We start from the raw sequence: 22344 nt of genomic DNA on the forward strand, positions 1-22344 counted from the left end.
TGCGTGGTGCTTGGCAACCGCTGGCATTCTTCAGCCGGCAGCTTCGCCCGCCCGAACGCCGTTACAGTACCTTCGACCGCGAGTTGCTTGGGCTTCACCTGGCGGTCAGGCACTTCCGCCATCTGCTCGAGGGCCGTGCGTTCACGGCCTTCGTCGACCACAAGCCCTGGTTTTCGCGATGGGCAAGGTCGCCGAGCCGTGGTCGGCCCGGCAACAGCGTCACTTTGCGGCCGTGTCCGAGTACATGACGGACATCTGACACGTCGCAGGAAAGGACAACCCGGTGGCCGACTGCCTTTCCCGGGCCGTCGCCCACGCAGTCCACCTTGGAATCGACTATGCCCGGATGGCGGCGGACCAGGCCGCCGACCCCGGGGTCCAGGCCCTGCGGACCACCGTCACGGGCCTCCGCGTCACCGAGGTGCCCTTCGACGGCGCGGGCATGGCCCTCGTTTGCAACGTCTCCCTCGGGCGGCCTCGCCCCATCGTGCCCGCAGGCTGGCAGCGCCAGGTTTTTGACGCCATCCACGGCCTGTCCCACCCGGGCACGAAGGCCTCCCAGGGGTTGGTCGCCGACAAGTTTGTCTGGCATGGCCTCCGGAAGGCCGTCCGCGGCTGGACCAGGACGTGCCTCGCGTGCCAGCGCGCGAAGGTGCACCGGCACACCCAGGCCCCCTTGGCCCCATTTACGGTGCCGGAATGTCGGTTCGACCACGTGCACGTGTACGTGTACGTGGACCTAGTGGGACCTCTGCCCCCCTCGCGGGGTTTCACCCATGTCCTTACCATGGTGGACCGCACCACCCGGTGGCCGGAGGCCGTGCCTTTGGCGGCGACGACGGCGGCAGACGTTCATCGCCACCTGGGTCGCCCGGTTCGGCGCCCCCTCGGACATCTCGTCCGACCGCGGCCCCCAGTTCACCACGGAGCTCTGGGCCGCGGTCGCGCGGGGGCTCGGGGTCCAGCTGCACCGAACCACGGCCTACCACCCCCAGGCCAACGGCCTGTGCGAGCGATTCCACCGCTCGTTGAAGGCCGCGCTCCGGGCCACCCTCCGCGACGGCGGCTGGGTCGACAGGCTCCCATGGGTCCTGCTGGGCCTCCGGACGGCGCCCAAGGAGGACCTGCGCGCATCCGCGGCGGAGTTGGTCTTTGGACAACCGCTGCGGGTGCCGGGCGAGTTCCTCCCCCGACCCCACGGCACCTTCGTCCGCGGCGCAGGAGCGTTCTGCGCTGCAGGAGACCGCCCGGAGGTTCGCCCCGGTGCCGTCGGCGCACCACGGGTACCCTCCTACACACGTCGCCCCGGAGCTTCGCACCGCGGTGTACGTCTTCGTCCGGCACGACGCCCACCGGACACCACTGCGGCCCCCGTACGTCGGGCCTTTCCGTGTGCTGGAGACCGGGGTGAAACATTTCACCCTGGACATCGGCGGCACTCCTGACAGGGTCTCCATAGACCGCCTCAAGCTGGCCCACCTCGACGTGGACCACCCACCGCCGGTGGCTCGGCCCCCGCGTCGGGGCCGCCCCCCTGCGGGCGGACCCCCGGCACCGCCCAGCACCGCAGGCATGCCGCCCCCCGGTCCGGCACCCATCCCGGGTACAGCCGGGGGCATCCCACCTGGCATCCCTGCACCCCGGACGCCGCCGGTCGCCAGAGGGCGCTTCAGCCGGCTCATCCGTTTGCCCCGCAAACTGGCCCTCCAGGTGCGCGGGAATTTTGGTGGGGCGCGTGTGGCGTACACGAAAGCCCACTGGCGTGGTGACATCATTCCGAGCACCAAGTGGCCGGCGGCCACGCCCGAGGGGTAGGCGTGGCCTCAGGAGTCAGGATATACACCGGGTGCGCAGCCCGGAGCGGGAGCGCGCCAGTGCTACAGTGACCTCTTTGGAATAAAGAACTATAAACTTACCGCGTTGTCCGCTTCCTCCTTGGTAGCAAGTCACGCGCGTAGTACCGCGTGCCTCAGTCTCTTACATTGGAATTGTAGACGGTAGACGGATTGGCTTGCAAACGGAGCGTCAAGGGTGTTGTACAGAAGCGTTAAAATAATAACAGTAAATACAAGGAGCAGGGAGGAAAACTTCGCTGCACATGAATCATGATGTGCAAATCGCGCAGAGTAAAACGAGTGTTCATTTACATCTGTGGCACGTCTAATCAATAAAGATATAAACACACCTGCCACTAGGCCCAGGCTTCAGATTTTATCACGCTCACGAGGCGGCACCATCAAATAAACTGTTGCAAGCAGTCATTTTTTGACGAACTTTATAATAGTTAAAGTATATATTTCAACTGCACGGGGTATCGTGTTATATGAACTCCATAATTGTCAGTTTGGAGAGCGCTCGCCAAGTGGTGCACTGAAGCAAGCACTCCAACGAAACGGTCGATAGGGAACACCTGGCTTGGCAAGCGATAGCAAGCGCTGAATACGAAGTGATGCATGCTCATGCAGGGAGTACATACAGAAAGCCCACTTCGAAAAACGTGGTTGTGGTATATAGCCCTAGTTCTATACAGCGAGGCTGGCTTCCATGTCCTTCCACGTTTACTTGTAATCTATATAAACGAATTTAAACGTTGCATTGAAACTTTGAGCTGTATTTACCTGGCAGTAGTTAGTGAAAGTCAGAGTAAAACGGAACGATACAAAAACATGGAATTCGTGACGAATTAATCAAAAGCTTCAGGTGCTGGTGGGGCCGGTGAGTGGCAGTTCCGGCGGCGCGTTCATTCACCTGGCATTGGTTTACCTTGTGTTTAAAGAGTGGAGATAGTAATAAACGAAGTCGAGTATTTCAGATCTGTTTTTCGTTCATGTCGGACCTGCCACTGTCTGTTTATTGAAGTTTAACTGTTATGTTATTGTTCACGTGTATAACTGTGATAGTGCAAGTTACAATGATATGATAGTATAATTAGTATCCCTGAGGTTGTGGATGCAAATCCAGGTATCCAGATGAAGGCGTCGGTTTTCGGATTCCGAGTCCAAGCTGCAGGTAGTCGCCGTAGTTTGAGTAGATTGCCCGTCATTAATGAACGTTTCCTCACAAGGAACGTCAAACAGGATGAGGTCATCAGGCCCATCAAAACCTGCGTTATTATTACCAACCTATGGCTGTTTGTCCGTTCTCTACCTTTTCAATGCTGAACGTCAATCACGGAGGCAGCACGCACCATTTTAAAAAAGTATAACCTCCCAGATTCAGAGCCCCAGACTCAGAACCATTACACCACCAAATCTGCTTAAATATCACGACACGTCACAAATGGGTGGCTTGTAAAAACCCAGCTGGCTCATTAACGACCGCAAGAGTGGGATAATGTTTGGCCCACTTGGTCTGTTCAATATGTTATTCTAATCCACCAAATGTGTTTTTTTCTTTTTTTTCCTTTTTTCTTTTTTTTCCTTTTTTCTTTTTTTTTGTATACAGGATCGAGGCTCGTCAAAGAGCTAACATTTATCACACAAAAAAATCAAACGGACACACAAAACATATAATAAGGGGAGCGGTTGACAAGATGGGGAGAGAGGGGAAGCACACAAACACAAACATTTGAGAACAGGGACATCAGGAGATCTGTGGGAGGGCTTGGGGGGAGGAGGCGTGGGAAGGGGTTGAGGGGTAGGGTGGGAGAAGTATAAAACACAAGGACACCAAGGACTTCCAGGAAGGAAGTTGGTATTTCAAAAAAAAAGAATCTGGGGTGAAATTAGCGGGGGTAGAAAAGATCAAGGTTTTGGACGGGGGAAGAGTAAGAGATGGTGGTGAACAGCTGTTTTAAAGACCTGGAGGGAGGTGTGGGATTGAAGGGGGTGGGGGAGTTTGTTCCAGAGGCGGGAGAAAAGGGGAATGAAGGAGTGAAGGTGAGCAGAGAGTTTTGATTTTGGCAGTTTAACCATAAGAGGGTTGCAGGCAGATCTTGTGCGACCTGCAGGAATATTAGGGGGACAGAGCCCAGAGAGAGCTGGGGGAGCGAGGCCAGAGAGGAGTTGGTAGAAGACAGAAAGACCACCAACCTGCCTGCGGTGAGTAAGTGAAAGGCCCTCAGAATCAGCTTCATCGTGGGAGATTCCAATGATTCTGAAAGCTTTGGTTTCAACCGCGTGAAGCCGAGCTAGGTGTTAGGCAGGAGCACCGGCCCATAGGGGAGAACAGTATTCCATTGAGCTGCTGATGAAAGCCTTGTATGTGGTGAGGAGCTCAGGTGTGCCAAGGAAGGACTTCGCACGACGGAGGATGCCCAGTCGGCGACTGGCTTTGGAGGCCAGATTTGAAATGTGGTTTTCCCAGGAAAGATCATGGCAGATAGTGAGACCCAAAAGCTTGAGTGACAGAACTTCTTGGAGAGGATTATTCAGAAAATGGATGGGAGGGTTGTCCAGTCGGTCTTTTCGGAGAGACATCGTAAGAGTGTGAGATTTGTCAGGATTGAAAGACATGTTCCACTTGTTTGACCAGTCTGTGATTTTGTCCAGGTCTGCAGAGAGTGAGGAGGCTGCAGACTGCCGATCTGAGGGATGAGGAATGGAGCGACAGAGAGTGGAGTCATCAGCAAAGAGATAGAGAGGATTTTCAAGAGAGTCAGAGAGATCATTGATGAAGACCAGAAAAAGCACAGGGCCCAGAACACTGCCTTGGGGAACTCCATCCTGAACAGGAAGAGGAGGTGAGAGAAACCCATTCAGGGCCACACGTTGACTACGACTAGAGAGGAAGTCCACAAGCCATGCGAGGAGATTTCCATGGATACCATAGGAGGAGAGTTTGGTGAGCAGAGCGGGGTGCCAGACCGTATCGAAGGCACGTGATATGTCAAGGGAGACAGCTCTAATTTCCTGTTTGGCATTGAGTACCTCCATCCATTGTTGAGACAGCAGAAGCAGCATGTCCAGAGTAGAGTGACCTGGTCTGAAACCAAATTGATGATCAGAGATCAAGCCATTTGAGAAGAGGAAATATTTGATATCCGAAGCAATGATGGATGCCATGACTTTGCTGATATTTGGGAGAAGGCTGATTGGTCTGTGGTTGCAACGATCTGTTTTTGCACCTTTTTTGTGTAAAGCGGTGATGTTGGCTGATTTCCAAGCTGATGGCAGATGACCTTGAGCAAAAGAGAGGGTGAAAAGAACAGAGAGAGGGAGTGAAAGATTTTAAATTTAAAGTGAAAGTGAAAGTGAAAGATTTTAAATTATACAGCGATTAACCCTGGTGTTGGCTTAACCAGTTAACGGTCAAGGTGGCTGGCATAAGACCTCAGAGCCCCTGTCATACCGTTGAATTAACACCAGGTGGGTTGACTCGGCCTGTCATATTTCCAAAGTTGGCAAAATGAGAACCAGCATACTGGGATGAATGAGACATTCGATATCCTGCATTGGAGTGGCGACCCGTCCAGGATTGTGCCCACTCATCGAGGAAACTGCTTCGGCAGTCATATGCATCTGGAGGTTTAAAAGGAGTGGTCCAAACTATTGGCACCCTTGCACTTTTTTCAAATAACTCTATTTTCAAATAAAAAATAAATCTCCACGATTCTTTGTCACTGTTAATATTACAGAACGTTTGTTTTTGATTCAGAACTTAATATATCCTTTTAAATCAAAAAATAAATATAAATGGCATTGACAAAATTATTGACACCTGAGACTTAATATTTGGTAGCACAATCTTTGGACAAAATAACTGCAGTCAAGCGCTTCCTATAGCCAAGAATGAGCTTCCTGCACCTCTCTACTGGCAGTTTGGCCCACTCTTCTTGTGCAAACTACTCCATTTCTCCCAGATTTGAAGGGTGCCTTTTCCCAACTGCTGTTTTCAGATCTCCCCACAGGTGTTCAATGGGATTCAGATCTCAACTCATTGCTGGCCACTTCAGAACAGTTCAGCATTTTGTCTTGAACCATTCCTGGGTACTTTTAAATGTGTGTTGGGGGTCATGGTCCTGCTGCAAGACCCATGACCTTCGATGGAGACCCAGCTTTCTGACACAGGGTTGAACATTGCACTCCAAAATGCCTTGGTAATGTCCTTGATTTCATGATGCCATGCACACATTCAAGGTTTCAACCTCCACACCTTCATTCTCGGTTGGTACTTCATACTTCACCCGCCGAGCTCTCCTCGCACCTTTCACCCTTATGTCGCAGACAACCAAGTGGAGCTGTGAAACAGCCTCCTCCCCCGGGATCACCTTTGTGTCCCGGAGGTGCCCCCTATCTCGCCTACACACCATCAGGTAGTCAACGGTTGTCGTCGACCCACCTGACGTGTATGTAACAAGCTTATTATCCTCTTTCTGGAACTGAGTATTACAAATCAACAAATCAGCTCCATCAGCAAACTCCAAAATCCTTTCACCTTCTCCATTTCTCACACCATATCCGTAACCCCCATGAACTCCCTCAAAACCGTCCATACTCCTTCCCACATGTCCATTTAGGTCTCCTCCAACCACAACAACTTCCTCATCTTTCACGTTTTCCATCAGCTTCTCTATCACACACCAGAACTTGTCCTTCTCTTCATCGCTCCGACCAACCTGCGGAGCATATCCCGAGATGATGTTCACCAAGAGCTTTCCAATCATCATTTTCACCATCATCAACCTATCACTCACTCTAGTCACACTCACCACACTGTCTACAAACTCCTCAGAAAACAGTACACCAACACCATTCACGCTCTCCGGGCACCCTTGCCACACAAACTTGTATTTCTGTCCCTGCTTACCCTTCACCATTCTCACACCACTTCCCTTCCATCTCGTCTCTTGCACACAACATATGTCCACTTTTCTTCTGATCAATACTTCCACCACTTCTCCTGATCTCCCTGTCATTGTCCCTACATTCCATGTCCCAAACCTCAGAAACCGATCTCCACTTCGGGCTGTACCCTGCCCATATGTAGTTGTAATTGTCATGGTTTTCTTTTTGAGGCAATGTTTTTTATGGCCGGATGCCCTTCCTGAAGCCAACCCTCTTAGTCGCCTCTTACGACACGCAGGGATACGGTGTACCTATTTTAACCAGGGTACACACCGGGGGCTTGCGAGATATAGAGGTGCAAAGTTTTTCGGTTTTTCCAAGATGGCGGCCGAACCACGTGACCGATGACTTCATCATTAATTTTTTTTCTCCACCAGTTTATGCCGACATGGCGCTCAAGAAATTTCATCTTGATCGGATTAAGTTTTCTCCTCGTCAAATTATGACGTCATAATGGAGGCACCTATGACATCATCATTAAATTATTTTATTCCCCATGGAGAGTTCTTTACAATGAGCCAGGTCTCAATTTTTTCGATTCAGCACTTTCGGAGATATAGAGGTGCAAAGCTTTTCGATTTTTCCAAGATGGCGGCCGAACCACGTGACCAATGACGGCATCAATTGGGCACAGTCTATTCCAGGGCAAGACAAATATGTGTGTAAAGTTTGGCGATTCTACGTGCAACGGTGTAGACATCGTACTGCGAACAAACAGACAGACAGACAAACCAACCGATCAACGTACTTGCCGGAATCTTTTCCGGCAAGTGACAAACAGACAAACAAACAGACTCAAATGCAATACCCTCTGCTCTGGCGAGGGTAATGAGGTGTCAGTACCCAGAGATTTTGGCCTAAACAATGCAGAACTCAAGAAAATGACCAAATGCCAAGACCTCAAGAATGAAGTGAAAAGATCCTGGAAGATGAAGAGCTCCTGCATTGTACCAGTGTTTATTGGAGCAACGGGAATGACAGACAAGATCCTTATGGAGATGTCAAACCCATACCTGGGCATATTACTACAAACGAGCTAAAGTTGGAAGCTGTCCGGGGCTCGGTGATGATCTTTAAAATACCCCTCAGGACAAAACTTTGAGAACAAGAAAACCTCACAAATTGGTCCATGAATCATGGTTCCTTACTGAAATTGACATGGATAGTGGATACTTCGAGATCTAGGAGGACTCCGCTCCACCTTCCGAAACCTGCAATGGAGATAACAACCAACAACACACACACACACACAATCAATTGCAAAACCCCTTCCCGCACTGCATGGGTGGATGGGCTAAGCAACAACAGAAAAAAACAACAACATTATAAACGATGCTGCAGTTGATGGAGAATACAAAAATCTTTCCTCTAATTCATAGGCCAGTGTGTGTTTGTTTGTATGTATGTTTGTGTATTTGTCGTGCTACTCCTTGCTACATACGACAGATTTGCTACATAGGATCAGCATGACCCCAGTTGTTATTTTTGCGTAGGGATGTTGTGGTGGAGGGGGAGGGGGCGAAGAAGGAAGGGGGCTGAGGGGATGTGGGGGGGGGGGGGGGAGTGGGAGGAGGAGAGGGAGGGGGAGGAGTGCAATTTCTCTATGTAATTGTGTATGTTGTGGCACCCCCTCAAGGTGGGAGAGGATATTACAGGTCCCACCCTTTACACTTTACAGTGCGGTACGATCAGACCTCGACATTCGCGGGGGATACGTTCCTGGAAAAGTCCGTGAATGTCGACACCACAAATGTCGGGGTATTGTTTTAATGGAGAAAAGTTGGATAGGTTCCTGGCAGTTCCTGATTCATGAAAAAGTTACGAATGGCGACACTATGAACATTGGGGCAAGCGTATAGGTTCCCAGCGGTTCCTGATTCATAGGGAATTTTTTTTAAAGTTTAAAGTGTTTTCAACCGTGAATGCAAATTGTTTGAGTTTCATTAAAAATGCTTTCAAATGCAGGCCGCACTATCTCTTCTCGAAAGCCGGTCCAGCTCTTCACTCTCTTCCACTTTCTGGCTCAGGCTCATCACTTTCTTCTGCCTCTTGGCAGACGACGCATCTCCGGCACTGGTCTTGCGCTTGGGAACCATAATCAAACGATGAGCAGAGTGAGGGGCAAACACACAGGTCAAAGGAGCAGGATGAGAAGAACGATTCAGACCCAGAACACGCTGCACATGAGTATTCTTGTGAGAATTGTGGGTAGCTGTAGGACAGAATCTTGTTTCTCACAGTCTGAGAGTCCTTTAGGTGCTTTTTTGCAAACCCCAAGTGGGCTTTCATGTGTCTTTCACTGAGGAGAGGCTTCCGTCTGGCCACTCTGCCATAAAGCCCAGATCGGTGGAGTGTTGCAGTGATGGTTGTCCTTCTGGAAGTTTCTCCCATCTCCACACAGGATCTCTGGAGCTCAGCCAGAGTGACCATCGGGTTCTTGGTCACGTCTATTACCAAGGCCCTTCTCCCCCGATTGCTCAGTTTGGCCGGGCGGTCAGCTCTAGGAAGAGTCCTGGTTGTTCCAAACTTCTTCCATTTCAGAATTATGGAGGCCACTGTGCTCTTGGGAACCTTCAATGCAGCAGAACTTTTTTTGTCGGCTTCCCCAGATCTGTGTCTCGACACAATCCTGTCTCTGAGCTCTGCAGGTAGTTCCTTCGACCTCATGGCTTTGTTTTTGCTCTGATATGCAGTCAGCTGTGAGACCTTATATAGACAGGTGTGTGTCTTTCCAAATCATGTCCAATCAATTGAATTTACCATAGGTGGACTCCAATCAAGGTGTAGAAACATCTCAAAGATGATCAAGAGAAATGGGAGGCACCTGAGCTAAATTTCAAGTGTCATAGAAAAGGGTCTGAATACTTATGTAAATGTGATATTTCCAGTTTTTTATTTTTAATAAATTTGCAAAACTTTCTAAAATCCTGTTTTTTCTTTGTCATTATGGGGTATTGAGTGTAGATTGATGAGGGAAAAAATGAATTTAAACGATTTCAGCATTAGGCTGCAACATAACAAAATGTGAAAAAAGTGAAGGGGTCTGAATACTTTCTGAATGCACTGTAGTTCATCAAGGCATGAAGACAGTGTTCTCATTGGCTCGCAGCATCCGTCGCCTGGGGTCCCCGCAGAACTTCTCGAGTCTCAGTAACTTGTCTATGGAACTTGAGCGAAGGAGATGATTTCAATAATAAATGTAATGATTTCAATTACAAATTCCATCAAGATATTGAGCTTTATTGAAATCAATCCTCCACACCATCTACAAAAGAATAATCACATATTAGCAGGTGGCCATATAATATGCCCTATGTAAAGCAAGCCATGTAAAGAAGCATCATTTAAACTTACCAGTTCAAATTCGGTCACAAAAGACAGACAGTTCCCTCACTCTCAGGCCCAGCCCTCTTACAGACACATTGCTTATCTCACCACCAGAGAGGGAACTACATTGGATCCTCATCTTTATTTCATCACAACCCCCATCCAAAGCTGTTGACCCCCATCCAAAGCTGTTGACCCCCATCCAAAGCTGTTGACCCCCATCCAAAGCTGTTGACCCCGATCCAAAGCTGTTGACCCCCATCCAAAGCTGTTGACCCCCATCCAAAGCTGTTGACCCCCATCCAAAGCTGTTGACCCCCATCCAAAGCTGTTGACCCCCATCCAAAGCTGTTGACCCCATCCAAAGCCATGATATTTTAACTATTAAACGACCCCCAACCCTCTCAAAATTTTTCTCATGTATCCACCGTGTCCACCCATTGCATTCTCCTCTACACGACATTGTTAACTGCATCCCTTGTTTGTCCGTCTCAGTCTACCTTCTCCCTCCGCCCTGCTGTTGGTATTTACCCTTTCTTTTGCTGTTCCCTTTGTTATGCAGTGTCCTGATCTGATCTGTCATAGCTCTTTCACGAGCATAGACCCGGCGTGTAAAAAAATTGTTCCTTGATTTGAACCATCGCCTCTGAGAAACCATTCCTTATCATGGGTCGCTAGACCACACATCCAGCTGTGGGGAACTGCTTCAATTTGGGAAGTCTGATTTTGAAACGCCACTTCTAAATGTTGTTGTGTGTGAATGTCCTCAACAGCTTTTTCATTCTCACATGATTGTGACACAATCACCTGAGCTCATCGAGCACAATGGGCAGTAAGGAGATAAAAGGTTCCCTGAAGGCAGCTCGAGAATCTATCAAGAACAAGGATTTCAAGGAGACCTTGAAACACTGCAAGGTACCAACAGCAAGAGAACGCTGACATTGTTTTTGTCGGAAACAATCAAAAGGTTTATGTACTCGTATATTCAAAGGTTGTCTACTAATTGGAAAATATTATTGCTGATAACGGTATTTTAATCTTTGTACCTTTTTTTTTTTCCCCCCAATTCTCTTACTTCCGGGCAGGCTGTGTTGCAGATCGACAAAACGAACTACACAGCTTGGGTTTTTGTCGGGTTGGCAGCAGCTGAAACGGAACAGCCGCAGAAAGCACATGAAGCATACAAGAAGGCATCTGAGATTGAACCTGGCCAGCTATTGGCATGGCAGGTAGCCATGACTGCATTTTTCATCCTTCTATGTATAGGCTTAAGAGTTTTTGTTATGTCGAAGTTTACTTTTTTTTTACTCCTACTTGCTATCTCTCCTGTAGGGATTGGCTAACCTTTACGAGAAGGTAGATCAATCAAGTTTTCATGAGGCGCTTCCAGAGATCTACGAGAGGTTGTTGTCTCTGCTATCACAAAGGTGCCGTAGTATGTTACAAGGTTGAAGCAATTGATAATGATCAGGTCGAGTAATGATCAATTTTTGAAGTTTGAGTTTATATTCCATTCATTCATGTTTAAAGAATTGGGGTGAGGCACACGCACCTAATATGTGTTTTCAGTGGAGACCACCATAAATGGGCCGAAGTTTGCCGAAAGCTGGCAGAGCATCATCAGAAGCAAAATAAACATGATGAGGTAGGAAAGCGAGTGCTGGGGTCAGTGCATGTTTTACGTATTAGTTTGGCAAGGTTCTGATATTGTAAATGCAAACACTGCTCTGAGGGAATGAAGTTTGGTGATATGGATGCATTTGTCACATGACCTGCACTTCCGGTTTCAGGCAGCAAAAATGTGGCAGCGTCTGATCACTTGGAAGCGAGAGGAGGCTGAAACGAGCCCAGAGGAGCTGATAGAACTTATGCAGAAGGTGGTGGCCTGCCTGTCAGCGGAGAAAGGAAATCCGAGTTCTGAAACCCAAGCTGTGGTACAGAGGGCAGGAATTAGGAACAGATAATAAGATGATCTGTATTTTGAGCAGGCTCTTCAATATAAAGCGTATATCGTATGGTTTAACATGCTCATTACACAGTTGATACTTCCTTCTACTTTTTACCATTTCTGCAGTTGGAAGAGGTATATGAGGAGCTTGCTGAACTCGGTTCAAAAGTCGGGACAGAGAAGCATGAGAAAACATTGACGGAGTACATCCACTTCCTCTCCAGAGTGGGTGGTTTGTGTTTGATTTTACCAAGCCTTGATGTTTAGCTTTTTAAGAAATGTAACATTCCACACATCTCCAGAATTCAGACCACAATCGAAATGGAGCATGTTCTTCCTCCAGCTGGCTTGTCACAACCGTATGATGAAATCCTAAGATTAAAACAAAAGCAGTGAACATGACTTGGAGATTTGTATTTCTCATTTCAAACTTTTCTTGTAATTCTAATTGGTTAGATTTTCTTTTTCTCCATTTTCCGATAATTTCATGCAAGACAACGCAATCTATTCAAATGTAGCTAGAACGGCACTCGGAAGAGCGCATACCCTCCGCCAGACTGAACGGTTTATATTTTGCATCCCACTGATAGGCCGGATCTGGATTCAGACCTGAACCAAAATCGAATCATTTCGTCCTTGTCACATACACTACCTCTCTGCCAAATTTCGTCCGAACCCGTCAACAACTTTTTGAGATATCTTGTTCACAAACAAACAGACAGACAGACAGACAGACAGGGGTGAAAACATAACCTCCATCCATCTTCGGTGGCGGAGGTAATACCATTAATATTCACGGTTGTCAATTAAAATGTAATCATAAAAGTATGAATAGTTTATTTTGCAATCGAATGTTTGTTTATGTTTAATGAAGAGTTATCTCTGACTTTCTGAATCGATCTCTGGTCGTCCGTTACCCTCAACTCTTGTATAAAACAGTAGAAAACAATTGTGCTCATCATTCAGTTCAATCTGGAATGTATTTTATTCATCACAAGGCAGGCTTCTTACTAAAGGGCAAAAACAAACAGTTTTATTAAAGGTCAGACACATTTGTGATAAAATCAAAGGCCTTTACAGGAAACCTGCCAGGTTAATTGCGTCGAATGATTTGTAATAGCAGACAATTTTTATTTTGTGAAGCGCATCGTCATCAGTAGCTCCAAGTTAAACTGCGGGAGTCCAATCTGCTGACATTAGTTGATGGACATTAAATATCTGACGGTGTCCTTCATCAAGAGTAGGCATGCTATCGCCAGCACCATTGCTAAATTCCAATTTCCTGTCCTCACCAGTAGAGGGCACTGCATCAGCTGCAGAGCCGTGTCTTCAGCCAATGATGCTACCCCGCAGCCTTGTGCTGCATACAAACGAAGAATTAGGAGCTCAATTTTTTTTTACAAAAGTTATTGGTGAACCTGTATTTATGACGTCATCTCAAAGGCCATGTTATAAAATTTTATCTTTCTTGGAAAGCATGGGTTAACATCTGTCGTTGGCTTACATTCAATCTTTTTCAGATGAAGGGAAACGAAGAGAAGTTGAGAAAAGTGTGCAGCACAATGTCGTCTACCTTCCCTCAGAATCCAACGCCTCTCGAAGCGCTGAGCACACTGCACATTATGGCCGGTAAAACGTGATTTTTTTCATTCTTTGTAATGTTAGTTCATTTTGAGACCGTTAGGTCTACAAGGTGTGGAACAAACCACAACTGTTGCACATCATTTTCGTTTTGAAAGACTCTAGCAGAAAAATATTTATATTCGAGAGGGTTGTTAAAAAAAGTAAAAGGGGGGAGATAGAAAGTAAGAACTTTCCTTTTGGATGGAGAGTAACAATGTGACGTTTGTCAGGATTGAAAGACATATTCCAAGTGTTTGACCAGCTTGTAATTTTTCAAGGTCTGAGGAGAGGGAAGAGGCTGCTGCCTGTCTGTCAGAAAGATGAACCATGACACTGCAGAGGTGGATTCCTCAGCAAAGAGATAAAGAGGATTTTCCAGAGAGTTAGAGAGATCATTGATGAAGATTAGGAATAGGATGCACTGCCTTGGGGAACTCCAGCTTTGACAGGGAGAAGAGAAGAATGGATGCCATTGAGAGCCACATGTTGGTTACGAGAGTGGAGGAAGTCAGTAACTCAAGAGTTGAGTTAGCCTTGGATTCCATAGGCAGGCAGTTTGGAGAACAAGGCAGGATGCCAGACTACTGAAAGCCTGAGATATGTCCAAAGAGATGGCCCTGATCTCATGTATTATATTGAGAGCCTTCTTCCATTGTTTGGCGAGTAGTGGAAGCATCTCTGACGTGGAATGACCTGGTCTGAATCCAACTTGATGATCTAAGATAAGGTTGTTGGAGAAAATGAATTATTTCACATCAACTGCGATGTTGGATTCCATGACGTAGCTGATAATTGGAAGTAAGATAATTGGTCTGTAGTTAAGGAGATCCTTTTTTGCACTTTTGTAATGTAATGCTGTGATGTTGGTGATTTCCAAGCAGATGGAAAATAACCTGGGGGAAATGCTGTGAAAATGGCAGAGAGAGGAAGTGCAAGAGCAGCAGAGCAAGTTATTGGTACACGTGAGCTGAAGACATTCGGTCCAGTTGCAGAATCAGAGTTGAGGGGTGGCAGAAACTTTTCAACTTTTTCATGTGCAAAAGACACAGATACCAGGAGCAGTTAGGTACTGGGAAGGGTGGGTACAGAGAAAGAGAGGGAGAGGGAGGGGAGGGGGCGGGGGGAGGTTGTGGACACAAGATGAGGAGTTGAGCCTTTCGTTAAAAATTGAAATTCAACCTAAACAAGCCTGAGAGGAACTAAATGGTTTAGGCTACAAAGAAAAAGAAGAGGAAAAACGGGCAAAACCTTCACCTGATCCTGAAACAAGGAAACCTCTTCACAGAACCACAGTGCGAGAGGGGGTAACTAGCCTCGGCAGAAAAATAGATTTTCCTACCCCCATTCGGTGTTTTTTAGGAGATACTATATCCATACTGGATGGCCGTTGGTTCCCAAACAGAGCTCATCCGCCCTTTGCCAGGTGTTGTTTTTGGTCCTGGCAGGGTGTCACAGTTTCCCTTCCCAATAGCAAAGCCAGTAAGTGGTGTTGGTTTCGTCACTGACAACCCGACCACGCGGCAGGTAGTCGTACATGTTACCAGTGGCAGTCCCAAAAGACTGACCTGACTCCAAGTTGAGTTAACAAGAAGTTGAGCCTTCAGTTGTTGTGAAGTTGAGCCTTTAAACTAATTTTGGGGTCGGATGAATGTGTATCATTTTGGAGAACAGGTCGGTAACAAAATGAGCATTAAAGAGTGTAAGATGGTATGTTGTGTTGTGAACTGCAATGCAGGTGATGATGGAAAAGAGGCAGTTAACTGCTTTACTCGATTGGATGTGTTGGTTCCGGGTCATAGCCTTGCTTTGCTTGGCTCTGGCATGGTGAAGCTTTGTGCCGGCGCTGCAGCCGAAGCCAAGTCTTTTTTGAGCAAAGGTGAGCAACGAGGCTTCCTTGTTTGTGTAAATAATTTAGAGCACATACGATCACAGATGCTTGTTTAATTGCGAATGACGTTTGAAGGCAAAAGGATCCTTTTCACCCCTCAGCCCAAATTGGGCTAAGGGGTTTTGTCGTCACGGGCCTCGTCCGGGCGTCCGTCAACTTTTGGTTTCCGTCAATTTCAAGGAGAACGGCTTGTCCGATTAAATCCATTTTTGCAGTGTCTGTTGGGGTTGAGTAGAGGAAGGTTCCTTTCGAAAATGGGCGCGCTGCGATTTTCAATATGGCCGCCACGGCAGCCATCTTGAAATTGGTTTCCATCAATTTCGAGCAGAACGGCTGGTCCGATTAAATCCATTTTTGCAGTGTGTGTTGGGGTTGAGTAGAGGAGCGTTCATGGGCGTGCTGCGATTTTCAATATGGCCACGACGGCAGCCATCTTGAAATTGGTTTCCGTCAATTTCAAGCAGAACGGCTTGTCCGATTAAATCCATTTTTGCAATGTGTGTTGGGGTTGAGTAGAGGAAGGTTCCTTTCGAAAATGGGCACGCTGCGATTTTCAATATGGCCGCCATGGCAGCCATCTTGAAATTGGATTCCACCATGCATGGGCTGAGGGGTTATGCCTGCTTTGCAGTGCTATTTATTGTTTTTGCATTTGCCCTGGTTGACACTTAATAATAGACAAATGATTGGTCTGATGTCCAAACCGCAGGAGTTGAGAAGCTTTCTGGAACCCCTGCGCTGGCTGGACGTGTCCTGTTGGCGGAAGCCTTGCTGCGCTCTTATGATTTTGAAGGCTGTCTTGTATGCACTGCGAAAGGTAAATTCATAAACCGGTTCATATTGTTACAGGTGATGGGAATGAGGACCAGAGTCCCAAACGTCACTCCTGATTACGTGTGTTACAAGGTGACTGTTTGCGAACTCAGGTCCTATTCCCAACCCACCAGACTGATTCCTGCAAGCTGGCCGAGTGGTATTTGGAAAGCTTGAACTTGTGGTTGAGCACAAGGAGTAGAGGAGAGGCTCTAAACCACCACGCTGGCAACGAAGGGGGCTTGCAACTCGATCTGAAAAATGTCAGTCAAAGAAAATGAAATACAATTAATTTACATCACAGAGGGCAAAAACGATACAAAAAGCAAATAATATAGGCATGACAACGGAGAGAGAAACAGTCCAATTTACATCACAGAGGGCAAAAACGATACAAAAAGCAAATAATATAGGTATGACAACGGACTCAATTAATTAAATAATGATGGACTCAATTAATTAATAACACAGGCCACATACAACCGATAGGAAAGGCTGACACAACATCACACACATTACGGACCTTCTAACCCAGGGTAAGGAAAGGGGAAGCAAAGCAAAAAAAACACTATTCACTGGGAATTCAAATAAAATGGGAGACAAGGATGGGAATGGAATGGGATTCAGGCCTGTTTAAAGAGCAGTTTCATCGACCCTCGTCAGAGTGGGACTTGGAGGGAACAAGCGTGAACGGACCAGTCATCACGCTCTGCAATTCCTTTCTCCTTTGAACCTTTTCCTTTCCTCCACCTCCTTCATGCAACACAGCAGATCCTTCAGAAAGTTCATCAAGGTCGAGTCCTTCATATAAAGCATGCCAAGGCCGGTCACAGCATGAAGCACACAGATCGCCTCCACAGAGACCCAAAGAAGCGCCTTTTTCCTCAGAACACACTCTTTTCCTTTTCTCCACCTCCTTCATGCACACCGAATCTCCTTCATATGGTTCACAGAGATCGAGTCCCTCACACCAACATGCTGAAGCCATTCATGCCATGAGCATGGATTGTTTTTTACTACGAAGCCAAAAGGCACCCTTCTTCTACATCTTCCTCTCTCCCCCCCCCCCCCCCCCCCCGCCCCCCTCCCCCCTTTCTTGCTTGAAAAAGGGTTGAATGTTTCCCAAAGCTGTTTTTGTGCACCACTCCCATCAGTCAAAATCACATGAAATGTGAAGGGAGTGGATATGGGGTAAACTTTAACAAAAAGGAAAAATAATACGAAAAGGTCCTATTTCTGATCCCACAACTGACCTGGGATTTCTTACGAAATACACCTTGAACGACACGAATCGTCATGCATGCATTGATAACTATTTACACCTCCACTTACTCTACAACCGTAACAATATCATTCATTTCCTGTGCTTTGTATTTGTCCAACACAAAAGGGGCCAGGGTAAGATTGTTCAATCAGCTTCTAGTTTACTTATCAATATCAAACTACTTATGTTGAAAGGGTAGCCGAGATGTCATATACTTGCCTTTGAGCTCTCCAGTCTTGTTTGATTCCTGACCCCAGTATGTATATATTTGTCATCCTGGGGCTTTGCAGTCAGAGTGTTGCATCAATGAGCATGTCCGCTTTCAACCAGCAGTCCTTCACTAAATGTAGAACACTGGATAATACTGTCACGTGACTACCCTTGGTGAACACCTTAGGGTAGCACGGATGACCAAACGAGCTGTTACTCCGAGGCGTTCAGTTCAAATGGCAGAGAATACACGTGGGGAAGCAAGAGGGAGAGGTAGAAACCAGAGAGCTTACCTTTGCGGGTCCCAACGCAGTCTTCAACCTGTAATAAATAAACTCAAACAACACGAAAATGTACTGTACGAAAATACGGGCTTTATTAAAGAAATACCGGTAATCAAATAATGCACGATAAAATAAAACAAAATTCCTAAATGGAGCATTCCCACAACAGACCCAAACACAGACAAAGGTAAAAATAACGTTATATAACATAAAAGTGTGTGGTTGGCACTTGGCTTTCTTTGCTCGGCTTGAACCCCTGTCACAAGTCGTCCAGGCCCGTGTCCCTACGCGGGAAAACGCACACCGATTGGCACCAACTCGTGGCTGAAAAAGTCAGCCTTCGCCAAACCCTGCTTTCCTAGTTGTGTGTTGTTTTTCCGACCGTCCAACCTCCCGATGTTCCCTCACCGGAGCGCTCGAAACTCCGGCCGTTCGATGTTGCAGAGGGAATGAACTATCCCGCAGGTGCCGATGCACGGAACGAGGAACGAAACCAAGAACGAAACCAAGAACGAATCCACAAATGATTCGTTCCCCCAGGAGCCAGTGAATGAATCATGAACAAGAGAGAATCAGTCCACGGCATGGCCGAAAGACAATGAACCAAGCCCAGCGAGCGATGCCAAGATGAGGAGATGGCCGGTCAATCCACCATCCAGCCAGGAGAGAGCCATCCACGATCCAGCAAACTGAGAACGCAATGTTAGGATCACCGGTCTTTTATAATCCATCACCTGACGTCATCCTCATCCTCCTCCAACCAGTCCGTGCCAACTCGCCCGCTCCAGAACGTTCTCGCTGACGTCATCCTTCCACCAATCCCCGAGCGCCTCACACTCCCTCTAAATAATCACTGCCCTTCTGGGCGTGGCCCTCGGCCCGCCCATCCTGTGCTCGACGCTCAATGTCCTGGCTTCCGGTAGGTTTTTAATTAGGGTGTTTAAATGCGCGATTGCTGCTAGTGTCGATGGTGTGGTGCCAAAAGAAAAACAAAAGAACCACCTTTAGAGGCCATTTTTCCCCGCAGAGCAGAGGTTGGCCTTTTTCGGGCACCGTGGTCCCCTTTTTGAAGTAAAGTTTTATGGTCGGATGCTGTGGTGCCAAAAGGGACATAGGAAATAAATTACAGAGGTAACGACATACAAGGGATAAATGACCCATAATCCCTGAGCTAATTAATTAATTGAGAGGTAGAAACCAGAGAGCTTACCTTTGCGGGTCCCAACGCAGTCTTCAACCTGTAATAAATAAACTCAAACAACACGAAAATGTACTGTACGAAAATACGGGCTTTATTAAAGAAATACCGGTAATCAAATAATGCACGATAAAATAAAACAAAATTCCTAAATGGAGCATTCCCACAACAGACCCAAACACAGACAAAGGTAAAAATAACGTTATATAACATAAAAGTGTGTGGTTGGCACTTGGCTTTCTTTGCTCGGCTTGAACCCCCGTCACAAGTCGTCCAGGCCCGTGTCCCTACGCGGGAAAACGCACACCGATTAACATACCCCACTCCTTGTAATGGAGACGGAGATACACTTAATCCGAACCCACGGTCTACCGGATCCCAACTTATAGTACATCGAGGTGGTTGTTCTTCTTCGTGACAGTCGGAGCACACTAATTTATACACTCTACCTGGTCTATGGTATCCCTACCCCCTACAAACGTAACAATACCCTATCTTTTTCATGTGGAGTCACATTCGTTTTCGTTTTTAACAGAATCTAATTGTGCTAATGGTTTTTGATTTGAATAGCGATGCACATTGCTTGCAGTTTCAGGCCGCCAAAACCGCAAACCAACATATTATTCCCAAAATCAGTGATTCTTTAATTACCCTTTGTTGTGTCGTGTCACGTTTTATTCTGTCTTCTTGAAATGTTCCACCTCTTTTGATTCATCAGCTCATGTTTACTAGGAGGTATTAACGACATGACCAGATTAAATAAGCAGGTTTCAACATGCGCACATGGATCTTCTTTTCTGTTTTTGGAAATCTCACCTTTTTATTGGTCCCCTACCTGGAGAGGACTGTTTGTGTATCCTTGTTTGTGTATCCGTCCATCCATTTGTCCATCCTACCTGTGGTTTTCTGGATTTTTTCCCATACCCTTTAACATGTTCAACTGAAAGTTGGTACATGGCTTTAATATGATACGTTAAGGAATAAGTTTGAGTTTTTGGGCATTTCACCAATTTTTCACTGAGTATTACGTGTTACCTCCCCTACCTCCGGTTACGGTGCCCCTCAGAGTCTCAAGAGAGAATGCGGCTGAAAGATTTGTTATTTTGAGTGTTCTAATAAACCATGGTAAAACCACACCAATGCAATTGTGTAGAACAAAATAAGTAATTGTATTAAGAATTCTCACATACACAATAATAACACTCTAAACAAAAGTATCATGAAAATATAATTTGCATCTCATGAACAATACATAGGATGGTACCATCATTCCCCAATACTCTCCAATCAATAAACTCACGATACGCCAAACGTGAGTGGAATGTAACAATCCCAAAGTCCGTGCACGAATCCACACGCTGGGTGAAGGTCGAAGTCGTGCAAAACGGCAAGAACAATAGGCAGGTATCGGCGCGGCTGTGGATGAGGAGTTACGAGGTGAGAGGTCGGGCAGATGGTGGCATCGTAATGATCCCCTAAAACGTGAGTGCAATCCACGCCCCACGTCCACCAACGATTAAGCCGACATGGAAACCAATGGCGATCCACACGATGATGTCGATATGGGAATTGAGCCGATATGGAAACCAACGGCGATCCACACGATTATGTCAATATGGGAATTGAGCCAATATGGAAACCAACGGCGATCCACATGATGATGTCGATATGGGAATCCCAACGACAAAACACGAAGCACCAGGCGGACGGCCTCCTCGAAGAAAAATTGCGGATCGGCCTGTAATGGAGGCACTTGCTTTCCCACCAACAATAGCTCACGCTTGGTACCAAAACCTGAGACGCAGGCTTAATTACAATCGCAATATGGGACAATGTCGCGGGCAATCCCTTTCACAGGAAGCTTCAATTCATTCGCGACCAATATCAAGGAAGTCCGCTCGCAGCCTCGATGCGACTCACGGCTGTCTCTTTCCCCCGCCGATTCCTCCTCAGTCCTCTTCCGGTTTCTTTGCCGCTTTTTTTCTTTTCCTCCACAAACATTTCTTTTTACCTTCTACTCAAGTCATCTCCATTTCACACAAAAATCTAAACAACAATATTACCTGAAACTAAATATCCTACAAGTATATAAAAACAACAAAGGCAGAAGTGACGAATCCGTAACACTCTCCGCCTTCAAGGAAGAAAACTTGAACACTGTGAAAACTTTCTTTCCATACGAAAAGTATCTTTAACAACCAAAAGTAATACTCACACCCATAAAGCTACAAATCAAAACTATGGCTGATCAAGTCCTGTAAGCAACAAAAATTCTAAACAATGCGCAGGAACTCTCAAGGTTAATTCAATCTGGATGAACCTTCTGCTGAAGATATTCCATCTTAACAGGGTTCATCCGGTAGGGATGTTGTTTCACGGGAGTGGCCTCCTCCACATCAATATCATGATATACCAGGTCGGTACGACTAGGTACATCTGTGAACCATTCTGCAAACTCCGAAAATTAGGTTGGATAATTGTCCTTGTTGTTCCCTCGTCAATGACCTAATTTCTGGTCTAGGAAATATTGGTATTGGTCTTAAGAAAATATTGGTCAATCTGGGGCAAGCCTGGTCATCAATGCTATCGAACTCCACACTGGCCTCAAAACTCTGGATTCTCTTGCACACCGACTACAGGTACGACAGGTGAGACAGGAGCCATTTTTTCCATAGGCATCCTCTCATAATATTTCTTAAGTCGGTTCACGTTACACAGCTGCCGCTTTTTCCGTTGGTCGGGAGTTGTCACCACATAATCCGTTTCATTGACCCTCCTTTCGATGGCATAGGGACCAAAATATCTAGCCTGTAGCGGCTGACTTGGAACTGGAAGCAACACTAGCACTCGGTCCTCAGGACTGAAATTTCTTATCTGAGATTTCTTGTCATGTCTCACTTTCATTTCGTCCTGTGCTACTTTCAAGTTTCCTCTCGCTACTCCACATGCCTTAGCCAATCTGTGCCTAACAGTTGTCACATACTCTAACACAGTTGACTGCGAC

The 22344-nt window shown here is 46.8% G+C and overlaps 1 protein-coding gene across 1 annotated transcript in view; it reads left to right on the forward strand.

The window, feature by feature from the left end:
- The first annotated feature begins 2666 nt into the window (after nt 1-2666).
- SKIC3 (SKI3 subunit of superkiller complex) overlaps nt 2667-22344 on the forward strand; it is a 117572-nt gene continuing 97894 nt past the window's right edge. The window contains exons 1-10 of the mRNA XM_068122557.2: nt 2667-2715; nt 10886-11027; nt 11198-11341; nt 11445-11539; nt 11682-11757; nt 11903-12046; nt 12187-12285; nt 13581-13689; nt 15419-15559; nt 16281-16388. Of these exons, the coding sequence (XP_067978658.2) occupies nt 10938-11027; nt 11198-11341; nt 11445-11539; nt 11682-11757; nt 11903-12046; nt 12187-12285; nt 13581-13689; nt 15419-15559; nt 16281-16388 (1006 nt within the window). The 5' untranslated portion in view covers nt 2667-2715; nt 10886-10937. The remainder of the gene's footprint in view (nt 2716-10885; nt 11028-11197; nt 11342-11444; nt 11540-11681; nt 11758-11902; nt 12047-12186; nt 12286-13580; nt 13690-15418; nt 15560-16280; nt 16389-22344) is intronic.

Source organism: Myxine glutinosa, chromosome 7 (genome assembly GCF_964187855.1).
Source record: "Myxine glutinosa chromosome 7, kmMyxGlut1.1, whole genome shotgun sequence".
NCBI classification, from domain to species: domain Eukaryota; kingdom Metazoa; phylum Chordata; class Myxini; order Myxiniformes; family Myxinidae; genus Myxine; species Myxine glutinosa.